This window comes from Micropterus dolomieu, linkage group LG12, assembly GCF_021292245.1.
Source record: "Micropterus dolomieu isolate WLL.071019.BEF.003 ecotype Adirondacks linkage group LG12, ASM2129224v1, whole genome shotgun sequence".
Classification (NCBI taxonomy): Eukaryota; Metazoa; Chordata; class Actinopteri; order Centrarchiformes; family Centrarchidae; genus Micropterus; species Micropterus dolomieu.
In genome coordinates this window covers 2637918-2657035 of record NC_060161.1, presented here as the reverse complement: position 1 = coordinate 2657035, position 19118 = coordinate 2637918, and the positions used below count along the sequence as shown (strand labels likewise).

Genomic DNA, 19118 nt, shown 5'->3' with positions numbered 1-19118 from the left:
CCGACCTTTTGTTCTCATGTTGGTTCTGGACACTTGCTGATGTGAATGATAATATAACACCCTATATTTAAGGTTTTTGTATTCCTTGTGATGGAGGGGGGGGGGGGGCTCCTAAAGGATGATTTAGGGGCCCCAAAGCTATACGGTACGTATACGGTATGCCAGGCATTATAGATATTTACCGTTCAAGAGAGTCGAGAATTGCAAGCACCTCTCTTGAGAAGGCTAAAAGGATAGGGGATGCCCGTGGGGTCCACGAATACTGTTCGAGAGCTGACAGTACTGCCATGAAGAATGAAGCCTGTGGATATTTACGGTCCCCAGATATTCATACCTGACCTGGTGTGATGCTAGTGTCTCCAACAGGTCAGCATTTCTAATCAAGATCAGCAGAATTTGTGTTTTGAATCTGGGGTCCAGACCTATTTTTTTGGTTTTATGGCATTTTATATTGTATATTTATTTGAATATATTATTGTCTGTATGTTTCTTTTCTTTCTCCTCCAACTGTAGAGTACTTATTTCTACTTACTTTCTCAAATAGATGATTAAAATTTGACAAATGTTGGTCATGTTGCTTGAAAACAAATTCACGCTCCCCAGAGGATCAGCTTGTTCTGTTCTGGACTCTCCGTAAACAGTACAACTCTCAGGCCAACATGCATCTTTCCACGTCATAAACTAATGGGCAGATTGCCATGTGAATTGCTTAGCGCACTTATGCTTCCATGGGACACACCAGGTTAATGACCCCATGACCATTGCTCTAGTTATATTTCTAGAAAGAATAAGGCAGATAAGGATAATTGTACTTTTTTATTTTGTCACTGTTCTGTTGTTATTGTTGAGATTATTTTAGGACCCCCTTGAAAACGAGATGTTGCATCTCAAAGGGTTTATCCTAATAAATAAATTTGAACAAAGACTCGCAGTAGTTTTTGAATAAAGACGGGGTTATTTGGCATCAGAATTTAGGATGAAAGTGAGAATGTTTGTGGAAAATTGTAATGAGTAAAACAAGAATGATCTCCTCATGATATCTGTGGAATGAGGATAACAGGTGTGTGGGTGAGATTGTGTGCTGACCAGCTGTCTTCAGGCTGAGATTTTCTCTGATCTCGTCATGGTCACATGGATGGGTGAAGTCAAAGATGCTGTGACCAGTAAGGTCCACCTGGATAAATGAAAACAACTTAATGAGATACAGAATATAAAATGAACAAACATAATATAATAACAACACTTTTACATGAATACCTGTAGATCCTGTTACTGTATTTTCTAGGTTTTACTGGTCTCACAACACTCTGCATCGGGGTTAGACATGCTGTGTTTTTCATGTCTGGCCACAGCAACGGTGGTTTGTTTGGGATAAACGGAAGAAGACGAACAGAAAGTGTGTGACCGCTAGAATCTCAAATTGCTTCAACACAAAACGAGCAGAAGCTCATCACCACAGACGCACACAGAAAGAGACCTCGCTCCACAATTTACAGTCAACTTCACCTCTTCAGTGATTTGTTTTTCAAGTTGGTGCCAGAGAATATAAAACTGCAGAGTGTGTTTAGAGTTTAACCTCGGTGTCTGGCCTGAACACACACACTGCTGGAATGAGAGGTATTTCACACAAACACAACAGTCTGACTGACAGTTTTCATCTGCGTTTTTGCCTCTGACTGCCTCTCTATATGCCTGGGTTAATGCCTGGGTTAATTACAATACACACTAATATTTTGTATAATAGTAGTCTTTATTTGTAATGCACCTTTCATACATAAAACGACGCTTACCGTGCTTTACATTCACGAGCACTTAAACGAGTTACAAATAAATACAGCAGCATGCGCGTATGCCACAAGCACAAAACAGGTATTAAAACTGGAAAAGGGTAGCAAACAGGGCTATAAAATCAAAGACATACATGAATAAAAGTGTGTTTAATCAGTTGAAAACAAATGCATAAAAGTAGGTCTTGAGCTGCTTCTTAAAACTATCTATAGAGGTAGTGCCTCTTATTTGTAAAGGAGGTCTGTTCCAAGCCATCGGTGCATAAAAACAGAGCGCTGCTTCACCAAACTTATATATCACAATACATGTGTAAATACCTTTATCACAGGAAAAAGGGAGAGGTGTTTGAATTTTGAATCTTAGTTAACAATAAGTAAATCTGCATGCCACAGCTTTCAACTTTAAGTTTGTAGCACGGTATAGCCAAGAAATACTCGTCAAGATAATGTTTACATCAGTTTAAAACTGAAACAGGTGAGCACGGCACGTCTTGTCCTGATTGATTTCGACTTATTATTTATCGTGTAATATATTATGTCTGCCTCTATGTTGTGTTGCTGACACTGTGCACATCGAGCGTTTTTACATGCTGTACCCATAACAAATTCCACCGCCTCTGGCAGCGTGGACATTAAAAGTGCAGTGACTCATATTTACAGCCTCGTGTTCATCGCCGTTATTGGAGGGTGCAGTTTAAAATGTATGCGTGTATGCACGTGTCTGTTTTATTCTATTCCTGGACTTTTAATGGTTTTGTACCTGAGTGAGCCCCATGACTTTGTTGATGTTCTCGGACAGGAATATCATGTCGCCGTCAGATGTTACCACGGTGATGAAGCCCTCCAGAGACTTCAGGTACAGACTGTCCATCTGTCTGTCCTCGTCACCGCCGCTGCTACAGCCTGGAGGGAGAGAGAGAAAACAAAGATACACTCACAAATTGTTCCTCTCAAAGCTGAATATAAATGGATATCAGTGTAAACGTGTGTGTATTTTTGTGTTTGTGTGTGCACGCATTGGGCTTGTTTTCCTTCTTGAAGCTTTGGCTCGGAGCCTAAACAAACGAGTGCAGCTTCTTCCTGCGTCTCAGGCCACTCCTGGTCCCCGGCCCTGACGAATTACACCCAAAACTGCACAAGGCATCTTTTAGAACTTAACTTACACATTATGCAATTATGTTTAAATATGTACTGTGCAGCCTCCACACATATATACACAGAGACTCCAGTGTGGCCAAAATGTATCGTCGCAGAGCTAATTAACACAAAAAACACAGCTAGTGCTTAACTGGCCCCGGCTCAAGAGAGAGTTTGTGTATGTGTGGACGGCGGCTTGATGTTTAACAAAGCCCAGTAGCCGATGGGAGTGGAGGTGTTTGCAATTCCTCCAGTGTGCTTCCCTGAGATAAGAGACCAGTTCTCAAGGCTCCCGGCGCTTGAGTTTGTAGCCGGGCCCAGATTTCGTTAACCCCTGGGGTAGCCCAAAGCTTTCTCATGGGCCCCGGGGAGCAAGGGAGACTCTTGGGGCCCAGTCCAAAGACCAGCAGCACCTTTGGCCTAAATACTTAGCTGTAATTACCAGTGATTTGAACCGAGTTGCACTTTACTTCTCTCTGTTGTTCTTTGGTTGCATAATCGCCCTCGTTTCAAAATAAAAGGGTGCAGAAAAGAGAGTCTGACAGGGACAGCTGCTGTTCAGATAATAATTTCTTTTATTTTGACATTTGTTCTGTTGTACTGGAGAGTATGAAGTGACAGGGTATTGTGGGAGATTCATGGTGGAATATCTTTTTTTCTTTTCTTGCTTTCCTTTTCTTCTCCATTTGTGATGACAGATATTCTGGTGGCTGCTGCTGTGTTTCAAACAGAGGACTTGAAAAGACAAACTTTTGTAACGTGTAACAAAACCATCAGGAAGCCCTGTCAACGTCATCTACTCTCTGATCTGTACTACAGTTATTGAATACTCAAATGTCTCAGAATTTCATGACAAATGGAGATAGAAACATTAAAAAAGAAAAGATTTCAACATGACGAAATAATGTTATGAAACAACCTGAGAACCACTAAATCTTAACAATGAAAAACTGTCAACTTGGGAACACTAAACTGATAAGTACGCATATTATTGCAACAAAGGTCATTAAATCATATTGATCCTCTTGGATACAACAGAAATTGTCACATTCTTTGAGCCACTCTAACTGCAGTGCATTAAAATAACAAAACTGAGGCACATTGGACTGAAGTCTGAAAACACAAAAAACAAACTTAAGAAATACTTAAACAGTCTAAAATTTTGGTGAAGACACCTGTTTGCTTGAATTACCCACGGTGAGATGAGAAGACTGTGTTAGTGTCTTCTACAGAAGTGTATCTAGGATGTGTTTAACCTAGCGGCACCAAGGGCCTTCCAACATTTCCAAAGCTGTCTTTTTTTGCACATTATATCTTGTTTATTTAATGTGCAGCAATAAGAATGTAAAAGCCAGACGTTGTGGTTTTAAGAGGAGTTCGCTTTGCACAGACTGCATGCAGCATTCGGAAGTACAAAGCAATAACTAAAAAAATCCAGGGACCCTGCTTACTAACAACATACAACACTTCCCCTTGCTCTACAGTTGGCTAAACATGCGTTTTTACATTTTTATTTCTACATTAATAATGTAAACAAGACAGCTTTGGTAAAATAAGATAGATGAAGTAAATAAAAGTCAAATAGGTTTGGAAATAATATGCCTTTAGGATAGCAGTTAATCTGGCGTTTTAACCATCTGTGCTATTTCTGTAGTGTCAAGTAAGTGTTAAAAATAATAAAATAATTATTTTATCTAGACCTACAGTATCTAAACTGATTTATTAAACTGATATTGATCTCCTGACACAACTTTAGTCCAATGCTCCCAATAGCTCCCTATAATTTAGAACAGATGTTTCACAATATTTTTGTAAGAAATATGGCCTAATCAGTTTTACCTCCTAATCGGTACATCACTGAGCTTATGCTTCATAAGAAAGGTGTTCCCCACAGCGGCTTGCCTCTGTGCTTTTGGGTGCATATGCAGTATGTTTGCGTGTAGAAGTTCAAGTGTGTGCTTATTTGTGAGTTTGCAGGCCAGCATGATTGGCGCCGAGGCAGTCGGGTGTTATGGCTAGCAGGGTAATGCCAGCACCCGTCGAACGATGGGCAGAGCTGCTCGCTTCCTCTCCAATCTCTCCTTCCATCACAGAGCAATCAGACCGGCCTGATAACGTGATCTGCTGCTGCATCTCGCGGATCTCCCTGTCCTCTCCTCCGCTCTCACTCTGCTTTCCTACCCTCATTACCTCTACTCCTCCTCTCCTTATGCAATCTCTCCCTCCATCTCGTTTGCCGCCTTCTTTACTCCTGCTCACCTCGTCCCCATTGACCTCTTCCTCTCCTCCTTCCTAAATGTGTCTTCCCCACCTCCATCCCTCCCTCCTTCTTCTTCCTTATCTCTTCTGTCCTCCTCCCCCCTACAACCTCCTGTGTTTGTGAGAGTGTGTCTGATAACTGTACCAGAATATAAAATACCAGTTCCATCCCAATTTACAAAAACAGTTCACAGCGTGGTTTGTTGATTATTTTGACTAATTGGTTCCGGAAAGGTTTCCCGAAATGTAAATTTTTCAGTTCAAGTTTAATTTACCTTCCTTGGCGACAGCTGAAGTTCCAGAGGCAGATATCTCATAATCTTGGAACATGAAACTATCTGCTTAACTAGATATCACTCGAAGTAAGCAAGAAAACATGTTTCTTTGGGGAGGGAATTTGGGAGCACCAGCCCTCTAACTCAACACAAAACATTGTATCTGAAAAACTTAACTGTTATGCAAACTACTTACAATTGATAGTTTAAGCAAAACATGTTTACTTTTCAATTTAAACTTTATAAATCACAAAAAGATTTAGAATAGAAAGAAATTTATGTTTTCCTTTATGTTGCCTAATCAGGAGATCTCATTTCATACACAGTAACTTATGAATTCGTATATATGACTTACTAAATTTAAGATGTTGCATGATGATGTCAACTTTTACTGGATGAAAGGTGTTTTATAAAGCAAGGAGTTATTGATAGTGACTGATTCATTCTCTGACTGATGACACCCTACAAAGAAAAAGGAAATAGCGCTCACTTAAGGAAGCGTCGGTTGTATGCCTCACCGTTTCCCTAGCAAACAACGCAAAGCAGTTTATAAAAAGACAAAAAGTAGGCCATCAAAAGTTAGATAAGAAGATAATAATAGAAGATTAAAATACCAGATGGTAGTGTAAAGATTTACGGATACAGTTTCTCATTAATCTAAATATTTTCCTATTCCACCGGCAGATTGTTTTTACAATCGCTTGTTTAATGGCCAATTATTGTTCCTTGCCACAGAACCAGATTATAAATTACAAATCATGATCAAATCATTTTCCAAATCAAAAACATAATTACAGGAAAGCTTGTGTGACATAATAGAACAGAAATTCAGTTTTTCTCCACATCATGAAGCAGTCATAAAAAAAGGCTAAAAAGCACAAAGAGCTGTAGAGTTAGATGTGAGATGTGTATTCAATAATTATAATAATCAATAAATATTGCTTATTGCAGGTTTAAGTATGTGCTGATAAAGTATAGAACAGATTTGACTTAATGAACCATGAGGAAGTTTAATGGTGTTCAGGTGTTGAGGGATTAAGTGCTTCACTTCACTACCTGTGTAAACTGAATGCACAGACTGTTTCACAACTCTGTTAAGGAAACAGAAACTTTTTTCCCCCAACTGAAGCTTCTAAAGTCGTTTAATTTTATTGTTCTCTGATCTTATTTCGACACACGGACGCAGTGGAGGATTTCCAGAACAATAGGTCTGCTCCTTTGTCGAGCTTCCTCGGCTTCTAATTTTAAATGAGACAAGAGGAAGGGAAGAAGTGCAAAGAAAGGGCCCAACAAATACTTTCCTACTTTACTGGACAATTAGTCATACATACCAACACACATCAACACAAAACATACACACGCAAATCTGACGTGATAGTATGTAAAATAACTTGGAGGCGGCCATCCACTATTTGCATATGTTCCTTGGTGTAACAAATTTAAATGCAGCTTGCATGTGATTATATGTGTATGCATGTGTGTGTGGTGAAGTGTCCATACCTGTGGCGAGCAGCTTGCGTGTGCGCAGGAAGCTGATAGCCAGCCTCATGATGGAGGCCTTGTCCAGGTGAGAGCTGACACTGTGGGGTAAAGGCAGCTGGTGAGCAAGGTCATAGAAAACCTCAGTCTCTTTGCTGCGCCTGCAGCGGGCTGCGTCCCGGGACTTCTCCTTACGCCGCTCTGAACTGCTCCTGCACAAAAACATATTACAAATTTGGCCCACTGTTGGTTCATTTGTACAGTAGTTACATTTACATGACACACTGCACCAATAATTCCTGTATATCTGCCCTCATTGTCCGGGGTACTTCCTGTTCCACACTGTACAAACTGCTGCTGGCAAACTACAGCGTACAGAGCCCAGTATCATAAATCCCCAAATGATTTGACAAGCACCAAATGTGATTGTTCCCAGTTTCACAGTTAGTTTCACTGAGGTTCATTCATAGGTTAAAACACAACATGCTTTTCAGAATAAATACAGATTAGCAGATTAACTAACGTCCGGCCTACGTTGCTGAAAAATACCACCTTAAGAAAACATACATATTCCCAGCAACACATCTAAACATATCTGAGCCTGTTTGACAACATATATATTCATTTTACATTCTCAAGCTAAGATTGATTATTGCAGCACTACAACAAATGCAGTATGTCATTGTGTATTTTTTGTACCTGAAAACCAAGTGAATTTGTTTTTTTTGGATAAATAAGTTAAATTTGAAAATTAAAATGAAGATGTACATACAGACAGAACCATTTTTTAAAATTTCACATCTTTTGAAGGCATATGAACTGTACGTCCTCTTACCTAAACGTCAAAAAAACAACATCACCGTTGGAAAGTACCAGTCCAGACACCTCATACCTAAAGCACGACGTGAGCCTCCAGCTAATCCCCAAATGTCAAAAGTAAAGACAAAGAAAATATGCAAAGAATATGGTTCTTTGTTCGTTTCTGCTTACCATGGATTTATTATTAGAACTCCTAACTCTCTTATTGTATACATCTATGCTGCTTACTATGACAAAACACAATGGGACTGTCAACTGTTAACACGGCGAGCTAATACCTCTGACATAGTACAGCTAATATGAAGCTTCCTGTTAATAGTGTGGAGACATGCATATCAATTTGTACCAATGAAGATCTGCGTTTAAAAATGTTTCCAGGCCTTCATGACACGGTGACAGCGTGACATTTATGTAGTGCTAATGGAAGAAATTTGCGATATTTAAAAATTTTCACGTCAACTGTATATTTTAATTGCTTACAATAGGGCTGACCCCGAATAGTCAATATTCGATGCTTCGATGGGCGGGGCCTGATTCGACTGTCAATCTCACAGTCGAAGCTTCGCAGCGATACAAGGATCATGTCATTTTGGCGATATGGGGGTGCTCAACCAGGTTTCTCCCAATAAGTTAATGTACTGCCTATTACAATATACATTTCAACATATAATGATGTAAATAAAAAAATGAGAAAAGAAAAAAAGCTTTTCATAAATGTTTTTAAAGTGCGTGAATGAATCCAGAATTGTAACCCAACCCTCAAGGTAGGAGGCATCAGTGCGTATGTGTGCGTCAGTGTGTAGTGGCAGAAGAGGAACTTGCTGTAGAGACGGAGCCTTAACTTCCCCGTTGCTGTGCAGAGTTGTCCGCACCTCGCGGGACATTCGGATCATTTTTCACCTCGTTTTTAAATAGTACTTGAAATAGACCCGTGAGGAACCACGACGTGCAGAGCCGCACGGCATGCATGCAAAACTCTGCACAAGACCGGTGAATAGCAGGCGAGCGAGCACAGAGAAAAGTGTCAACAATAAGACTCAGTTTAGCTGGAAAAGTTACAGTGACTAATGAATAGAGACTACAGCTCTGCAGCTTGTCAAGATTAAAGCAGAGCTACCGTGTGTTACACCCCCCGCTCACTATCGCCGCACACAAACATATGTAAATCCTTAGTTGGGGACGGCCCTAGATACTTTCCCAGATCCTTTGCAAGTTTTCTGTATTGTTGTTTGTACTGTAGTGTATTTGAATTTTTAATAAAAGGGGTTTTTTTTGTTTTTTTTTACTTGTTAGTTGTCAGCAAACACAATGTTCACACATGCATGGTACAAATTGAGCAAGAATAAGTACGCGCATGTGCATAACAGATCGGGCAGTCAGCATGGATCAGGTACAAACAGCCACTCATAACAGGCGGCTTGAGGGGGCGCAGCTTGAGGTGCTACAGGCTGTGGCTGGATCTTACTGGAGATCAAACAGGCATGTTACGTAAGTCACATTACATAACGTTATTTAACTTAAAACTTTAAATAAGTCAATGTTGACTTGGTTTCAAACAGGACTTGAATCTCAGATGGAATAAACACAAAAACCAAACAAGTCAGAACAGGTGAGTTCACGGACGGCTGTGTCTGTCTGAAGCAGGGAATCTCCCTGTCAGCGATGCAGGAGGAAAACAGGTCAAGCGTGGGAAACAATTTTTGGTTAGGCTGGTTTACGTAATCTATTGTCCCTGTGTGATGGAAATAAACATTTTTAAACAGAGCAGACGGGCTAGAAATGAAGACAGCAGGAAAACTAGTGAGACATTATGGAGTTAAGAGATGAAATGTTTCTTAAGATTTACCACCAATTCCCTCACTTCCTGTCTGAAGACTCATGAAGTTAATGACCATGACACTCAAACATACTGTGTACTGTACGTACGCACTATATTATTCTTTTTCTTTTTATGTGTCCGACACAAATTTCCTTCATGAAATTGAAATCAGTTTCTCTCTGTTTTAGCTCTAATACATGTGATTCAGCAGACATAGACCACTGTCATCATCATGGCACTGCTGTGTCCAGTTTTGTGTATTTGTTTGTTTAAAATGTTTATTTTGATTTGGATTGAGCAAGCAGTGTTGAGCAAAATTTAATTTTGAACTTTTCTTTTTGAAAAGGATGCTACGTGTTTGGAGCCCAGCCATGAAACGTGGAGGCTTGCAGAAGCTCCATACGAGAGTAATGGGTTTTTAATAAATGACAATTTGCCTTTAAAAAGACACCTTGAAGTGAACAACCGCTTAAAGATGTGGAGTCAGGTGATTATTTTCATTTCCTCAGGTTAATTCAGTTGTTGTTTAAAGAAAGAGCTTTTGGCCAAAACAATAAAGTCTCAAAATAAAAACATTTATTCCAACAATCAAACTGCAATCCCAATTTTCTCGTCTCGGGGCTCAGCCTATAGCAAAATGCTGTCTACAAACACCACATGAGACCTGCAGAATGACATCATGTCAGCAAGCCGACCTCTGGGTGATTTTTCAAGGATACGGTTTAAGTTTCTGGCTCTATGCTCTGAAATGAAATTAGTCAGATTTTGATGTCAAAGCTCAAATAGATCGACGGTCCAGAGGTTCAGTCTGTGGTCCAAGAGAGCAGCACAACAAACCATATTAGGACATCACACATGGAGTTTGGCTTTATCTGGGTTCTGTCTTGTGCTCACATTTATACTTTTAAAACTCGTTCAGCCTCTGTATGCTGTCTGCACCGCATATGTCTGGTGAAGTTGTGCAAAACAAGGTTCAGACTTATATGAAAGGATTGCAAAGCGAGCAGCAGCAGGATGTAGAATCACCACAAGCAGCAAACTGTGTAGCTGGAAATGCCTGAACTGCCTCAAGCTTGCAGGCATGGCAGCACCACTATGTGATCCACCACTAATACATGCATGTAGGGATGGACAGTAACCAATACAAATATCCTGTACATTACAGTATAATTACAATTTTCAATCACACACACACACACACCAGTGCTGCAAAGAGCAACATGCTATAAATACATATTAACACAGCCAATATAACTGGTTGTAGAATTATTACCACCAGTTGTGATTTTCCTCTGACGTTATTTAATATGTACAACATCACAATGTGATGTTGTACATATTAAATTAAATAACGATAATTTTGTCCCTAGAAATGAATTTTGCAGGAGCAAAAGGTTTGTAATCTAAATTCTGACCTCCATATATATCTTTGCAACTTTGGAGCTGGAGAATAAAAGCAACAGTGCTACACATTTACCAACTCCAAAGAGGTAAAATCATTCAAGTATCAGAAAAATCTGCCATGGGGTATTCACATGACATGAACAACAGTCTCAAAACACTGTTGCCACATTTTTATTTCCAAGGACCCCAGAAGTAGCTAAAAGGCCATTTTTCTGTCATCAAGACATAAAACCAAGGACGTGTTAACAGAGTGACAGTTTGCTGTTAGGAGTCACTGCAGGCCTCACAAAGACTACACGAGGAGGATCAGAGAGTTTGCACGGCGCATTTAAATGAACGCCATATATCACAGACCCACAGTGAGAAGTCCGTTTGAATATGAGCCAGTGTGCGCTTTATTAATTCAGTCCGACAATACGCTTCATCACTGCCAACATTAACACCCCCCTCCACACACACACACACACACACACACCTAATTTCTTCCTGGAGTTTTGGTCCCAGATGGAGTCACAGAGGCCATGTTCAATGAGCCTTACGCGGCAAAAATTTCCTCTTATCAAGTCATTTATGTTCATAATTGAGTCTTTATTTGTCTTGTAGCCGTCTTAACGCTGCTGTACTGTCAGCTCTTAAATCCACCCATAACAAGTTTAGCTTGCGGAGCAAAAGCTTGCTCACAAGACATTCTGACAGCGAAACCAAATCACGCCGCAGATCAAAAACAGGTGAAAATCATCTGCTTCACATCAACAACATCGGCGTTGGTTTCCCCTCGGGCTACGATCTAGACCCGACAGAAACACAGAGAAAGGAACTACACAATCAAACATCACATTTATAAAAGGACAGCATTGCATACAATTAACAAGAAAAGCAGGGCACAGAAGCACCATTATCTCATCGAGTGTATTATCTGATCCTCTCTCTGAGACTTAAACTCATTAACCCGGAGTCAAAATCACCAAACCCTCATTACTGATGGGCCAGCAGACAGCAGAGCAGACAGCCACCGACTTCTCCCACTCTGTCAAGTCAACTGGAACAGCTAACTTCAACTAGCTCCTGGATATGTCTCTGTGTGTGTCTGTGTGTGTCTGTGTGTGTCTGTGTGTGTGTGTTTGTAGTGCCACTCTTTGATTGTCTGGGGCCATTGTTGCTGCAGGTCCCAGCAGACCGTTTCAGGATACAAAACAATGGGCGTCACAGCGCTTCATCAGGGCACCAAGCCTTCTGATGTACTCACTGACCCCCCCCCCTCTCATGTTCATACACACAGACAGATACACACACGTTTGTTCCTCTACCCCCATGGGGACATCTCAGTGATATAATGAATTCTTTAGCCCCTAACCCCAACCTTAACCTGAACTATAAAACTATAAAAAGTCTTAACCCTCAAGAAGCAGTCTCTACCTGTGGGGACACGGGTCCCCATCGGTTACGGTGCATTCAGGTATCTAAGTACAGCGTTGTTCTTTCTTTTTGCCTTAATTTTTCCACCCTTCTAATCAAATCTAACTTTATTGTCATATGTACAGGAAACAGTTGTCTCACAGTACAATGAAATTCTTATTCTCTGAATCCTCCAAACATCAAATTAATTAAACACTGAGACATAAATAACGTGAAAAAAAAAAGAGATTGAACAAACATTAAATAACGATGGCCGCAAGTAGAGTACACAGAGACGTCTGCCGCAGTGGGCGCCATCTTGGGTAATTTTGTCTTTCCTTCCTTGCCTCAATTAATATGGAAGTCACATTTCGGGGGAAAATCATTATAGATAATAACTTTCTACATTCTGTTGGTAGGAGGAGCTTCAAAAGATGTTCACAGTAAAGAATGCAAATAATCCAGAATATTATTGTGTGCATTAAACCGAATAAACACCAGCAGGGAGACCAAATCCAACCACAAAAAGTATTTATGTCTAACAACGCTCCACAATATAGACGACAGAAAATGTGTGTATTTTAACAACATCAAGTTAAGGCCTTAACATGAACATGAAGCAGGGCATTAGCTTTAACATGTTAATGTGTCATTAACTAAACATTCTCAGAATTAAAGTCAAAGCTGGACTTTTTTCCCCACAATTTTGCTTGAAAAGAATGATTAATATACTATTAAAATAGTTGCAGCTTCCTTCATCACACTACATTACTGATCTGCTACAGCGCCGTGTCACAGAGGTCATCTGATCCGAGGCATGTTGAAGCTAAACTCAGTGTTGACGCTCCTGAACTTCCGAACTCACTCTTATTCAACATCAGATCTGTGGATGCCTTTAAAAAAATAAAAATTAAATACAGGCTGCGACCTACAGTACCTGTTTAGACTGGTCTTTGTTTACTTTCCCACTCATATTTTGTGTCTGTTTTCCCTTTTTGTGACGCAGTTTAAAAAAGGTGCTGTATAAATAAACCCCGCTTCAGCATTCTCCGTTGGTAGTCGACATTCACTGTAAAGACATATTTGACGAGACACAACAGTCTGGCTGCAGAGGGTACCGAGTTCATGCAACCAAGCCATGTGGAAAATACAGTAACTATCAGAGTTCAACTAATTATTGTTCCAGTCAGTCATTCAACTCATCCCAATAAAAGTTGGACACTTATCAAACATACTGAAAACACTTGAAAGGCTTTTGAAGGCCGGATTCATTTTCTTTTTAAAGGGTATTTTCAAGAGATTTTGTCCTTTTTCAGCCAACAGCAGACAGAGTCAGGTGGACGTGGGATGATGTGACATGAAGTGATGGAAGGATCAGTTTAGTATCTCATTATTATCACTGGCACAAGGCACTTTGATCAGCTTACAGCTGTATGATCAGAAAGTATTTCACCTTTGTGTGTTCAGTATTTAGGTCACTGCAGCACTTGTTAGATGATAGAAAACAGTTGTTTACTGCTCTCTGACGATAATGAAGGATTATCACATTAAAAGGACACCAGTAAGAACCATCAACATGTAAAGTTTATTTATCAAAACGCAGCCTCTCTATTTTATTACCATAAAAAAAAATCTCTTCTTTTTTATTAGAGTGAAAAAAATTTACTAACAATTTTCATTGTCAATTATTCAGTGGGTTATTTTCTCGATTGGTTTATAAAATGTTGGAAATGGTTACAAATGTCAGTGTTTCCCAATTATCGTGTTCTGTCCACAATCCAAAGATATTCAGTTTACTGTCAAAGAGGAGTAAAGAAACCAGAAAATATTCACATGTAAGAAGCTCGAATCAGAGAATTTTTACTTTTTTTCTTTAAAAATTACTCAAACAAATGAATCAGTTATTAAAATAATTGGCAAGTGAATAGTAGACAACTTATCAATTAATCGTTGGAGCTATAAATTGTACCATTATCAGAATTAACTTGAGAAATAAGTACTACCAATATCAGAAAAAAAAGCTCTAATTTCACAAGGAAATATAATATTTGTAGCTTTTTTAACCAGAAAATGCCTTGAGGCTGAACGGGTCCACAAACGAGTAACAAAGCTAAAAGGTTGTTGTGATGGCCGTTAACCTGAAGTTGGTCGATTTGTAAACTTTCTCAAAGCGGAAGAAGCAACATTAACACGGGACTGTTACAGTTAAAACCATATTATTATGTGGCAACTGTCAGCTTGTAGGTGTACCAAGTGTGATATTAAGTCACATGTAGACACATATGATTAAACAGCTTTCTTATCCTGTTAAAAATACAGTATTTTATCTTTTCTCAACAGAAACGTTGTGACGGGGAATTTTTAGCATGCCTCTAAGAAACAGCAGCTATGGTACAGCAGAATCCCCAGTGGATAACTGTGGCCGTCAGAGATCTGGATGGGTTAACGGAGTGAAAAAACGTTTTCTCAAGTATGACTTCTATACAGCAAGTCTGGTTGAGATACAGAACTACAGACATTTCATTAATGAAGTACAGTGGTCAAGCTGACCAAGATGTAAAACAGCAACTAACTAATTTTTTTTATAGGACATTCATACCATCATTGAACTGTTGAAAATCCCAAGCTCATAACAATCACAAAGTGTGAGGACTTGAATTTTATGGAATAATCCAACATTTTGGGATAGCCGCGAGATGATACGTCAGGAAACTTCACCTTCCAGTGTTACAAATGTTGTCTTGAAACAAACTACTCATTTTAATCACATTCATCATTCTGGCCATCGTACCTTACTGTACTGTAACTACTTTTTCTATCTGCGTTGTGCACCTGCTGTGAGCTACAGCTGTCGAATGACCCGACGCTATACAGCGCAGCAGTTCAGCTCCTGGTGAGAAAGCAATCAAGTGTGTTTCCCAAAATGTTTGACAAGGTCTCATTTCAGTCGGTGTGTGATCACAGGTAAATTATAAAAAGCCATTATTTTTACAAGTACAGCATATGTTTTTAATAAGCCATTAATCTGTGATTGGTAATGATTTCTTTTTATTATTTGACCTTTTGAATCATCACAACAGTGTCTTGTGATGATTTAAAAAAAGGCCACACGCACAGACACATGGCCAGCTGCTACTGGCAGAAATCCACCTGGATTCATCCTCTGCCCTTGGGCAACAAACTAACGCATGAAAAATGAAAGAAACCAGCCAGAGATCAAGCATACCGCAACCCAAGGTTCTGTCACTTCAGCTTGACACATCACCCACTGACCAAACACATAATCAAAACACAAAGACACACACTGACATACACAGTGAGGTCACCGCTAATGAGTAGTGATGCGTCACTCAGCCAAAAAGCTGACAACAAAAAGTCTGAAATTTTATTCTAAACGCTGAAAGAGTTTTGTTACCTAAAATACAAATCCAAAAAGTACACCTCTAAGCCCCCCTACCACCCCCCTGCCTTTTCACACCTTCATCAAAACATGAATTAAATACGGGAAAGCCAAAGCCGCCAAAATGGAAACATCACATGAATCACAGCTCTGATTTCTGTCCTCACCAGAAAATGATGTAAAAGCAGAGATAACATTCTTTGTTCTGCTCTGATTCATTGGCACATCTTGACGCTGCTTTTAGACCTTTGAGAATAGCAACCTAAGCCAAGGTAATGCGGGTTGCCAGCTATTTTCACCATGCACTCACGCAAACATTGCATGCGTTGCCCTAAAAGGATATCTGAAGTCAACCTGCAACCTGCCGGGATTGTTTGCGTTTGTGCTCATAATGCTGGATTTTTGTTTCATTGCTGTTGCTTTCCAAGAGGCTGTTGTGGCTTGAGATTCACATATTAACAACAGAACAGCTGTGGTCAATTTAAAAATGTTCCAACCTTTTTGTGTTATTACTTCTTACTTTTACTCAAGTAAAAGGATTTGAGCAATTTCTCCACCACTGACGGAGGGAGAGAAATAAATAGATGAACAGAGTGAGTGAGAGAGAAACAGGTAGAAAATATATACCTGGCATTCTGAGACCTCGGTGACAAAAGTAACGCCGTCACTCTAAACCACAGCGAGTCACAAGGCCTGTTAACCCACATGAGGCCAAACACACACACACCGAATGCAGAGCAGCAGTGACACCTGGGTTTCAGGGTAGAAGATGATTGTGCAGTAAACAAACGCTCACCTTTACTTTACTTACTTACTTACTAACACAGTCTACAGGGATGCTCTGATTCATTGGGTAACATTCGCAAAAAGCACTTAACTCAATGACTCGATCAGGGTAAACTATCAGATTTCATGAAGCAACCGAGTAGACATCACGGCTGCTCAGTTTCCACTGCACACGTAGTTTGTGCTTCTGTATTTACCATGAAATGTATAACCTAATGAAATATTTCCTTTTAATAGGCCTTTCTCTCTTAAGATGTATTCATTCATTTTTGTTTGATACCCAGACATTAGAGCTGAAACAATGTGAATGAATGAATATGTCAATCAACAGAAAATTAATAATAAACTGTGTTTATAATCGATTGATCGTTTCAGCCTGGAGTATGGTGATGTGACTGCTCATCTTGTAACTGCAGAGTGACAGGTCATACATGTTCTCCCCTGGTTTCTGGTCAATGTGGTGTTGTTATCTTTTTCTGTATGTTTAATTCTTTAAAAATATTGTAGTGAGTTCTTTTATATTTTTAGTGCACTTGCATATTTCCCCCCAATTAATAGGAAAATCTTCAAGACTCAATTAAGCATTAAGATTTTTTTTTTCCCTTTTTGCAGTGTAATTTAATTGGTATTGGTAATTTGCCATTTATCCAAAAGTCATTAAACACATTTTCAAACTGTCCAATGTAAATTGCCATTTTGTGGTTCTAATTATTAGGTGGAGCTGATGTTTAAAGTTTTTATTAAAGTCTAATAACTGGTTTTGCAACCAATCAATCAATCAACATTATCAACCCACAAAACAGGCTGCATCAGATCTGGACAATGCAGCTGAGCCAAATGTGTTTTCTACCTCTCCAATTAGCTCCAGGGCAAAGTAAACCAACTTTCCTTTTTCTATTTCACACTGACGACTGTGTGACAGCAACTGTCCTCCCTGCCCTCATACCTCATTAATTTTTCTTTCTCTACACACCCTTTAGCTTTTTCAATCACCTCTCTTTCTCTCTCTCTCTCTCTGATTAACTTGTCAGTCAGTGCCTCGAAACTGGAGCCTGAAGGGATACAGGAAAAATGGGTGCACATACACCGACATGCAAACACAAATACACTAATAAAAGCTCTCAGGTTCAGTCCAAATCTTAACAAAACAAACAAACATAAACAATAAAGTGGACAAAGCTGCTGCACGTATTGTGTCTGTTCCCCTATCTGCTGGCAGTAATGAGACTGTTAATACAGTTTTCCCCCTGTAGCGTTCTCTGTCTGCGCTGCACAAAGCTTCATCTGTTCATATCTGCATGCAAACATGAGGAGATAAAGTGCGTGTTGTTCAGGATTATCTGAGACTGCATCATTGCTCATGTACTAATGTAAGAAAATTTGCTTCATGTACATTCATTTATAGGTGAACTGTAAGGTGGCATGAAAAACAGACATAAAGATGTCGATACCCAACCTTACCAGCATTGACTGAATTGCATTGCTGTGCAGAGGACTTCTGCTTTTCCAGTTAGTTAAGTCAAGTGTCATTAAATGGAGGAAAACAGGAGAATAGTTCAACTTTTCCTCTTCACTTACAGTTTTCTCATCTTGTATGCAAACTGTTACTTCACATCTGGACTGAAATGTTTTCATGCAACATGTACACACACATACACACACACACACACAGGCCCCAACATTAACTCCTGGTGTCCATGTGATTGTTTTGGTAGCAAGCCAAGACGTGCTTATAGGAAACAGATCCTGTTACCAGAGCAGGTGTCAGGCTGCTGTAAATTCATAACAGCTCTCCATGGATCATTTGCTCTTCTGCTCAGTAACTAAAAATGTTCTAATCAGCTTCTTGTTGTTACCATCACTCGCTGGAGGGACAGATTTATAGATTTCATTGACATTGACTGAAGCCTGAACATTTGACCGCACCCTAACCTGGTCTTAAATCATGTTTGAAGATCAGTATCACTTCTGTCTCAGAGAGCAATGCAGAAGGCATTTAGCACAGCTAAGCCCAAAAAAAAAAAAAAACCCTCAAACAAAAAGGGGAAAATACCCCTTCTTATTTATATTTCATATTAAAATATTAATATTTCTTTAGATCCAAACAATCAACGTGCAAAAACATCCACATTTATCTTGTCCACGTACGGAGTAAAAATTTAAAAAAGGAGGTGCACCATTTAAAACCATGTAAAAAAAAATAATTAAAAAATATATATATATTTTTTTTTTTTTAAAAGCACAACTTTTCGCATCTAAACAGGTGAAACAAAAACTACATTTATCTGAAGAAACAGAAACAGATCTACAGTCCTCCTGTGTGCACTCCGTCTTACATAAAGGCGTATAGGAGGCATAAGACAGACTTGAAAAAATGATAAACCTATCCTTTAAGAAAAAATTACAAATGATGTATTAGGACAGACACTTTGTTCTGTGCACTTTCCAAAATGTTGGAGTGCTCATTTAGTTCAATAATGTTTAGTTCATTTTGTTTCATTAATGTTTTTGTGTATTTTCAGGTCATTTTCATTCTGAATAAAAGTGGTTTAAGGTCA

At 39.3% G+C, this 19118-nt stretch overlaps 1 protein-coding gene across 2 annotated transcripts in view; it reads right to left on the bottom strand.

The window, feature by feature from the left end:
- Positions 1–19118, bottom strand: part of epas1b (endothelial PAS domain protein 1b) — a 56797-nt gene that overhangs the window by 23285 nt on the left and 14394 nt on the right. The window contains exons 3-5 of one of the 2 annotated variants that reach the window (XM_046065616.1): positions 6959–7016; positions 2548–2690; positions 1087–1174 (exon numbers count right to left, since the gene is read on the bottom strand). In XM_046065616.1, the coding sequence (XP_045921572.1) occupies positions 1087–1174; positions 2548–2690; positions 6959–7016 (289 nt within the window). Of the gene's footprint in view, positions 1–1086; positions 1175–2547; positions 2691–6958; positions 7150–19118 lie in introns of both variants that reach the window. The other variant, XM_046065615.1, reaches the window with a different exon arrangement.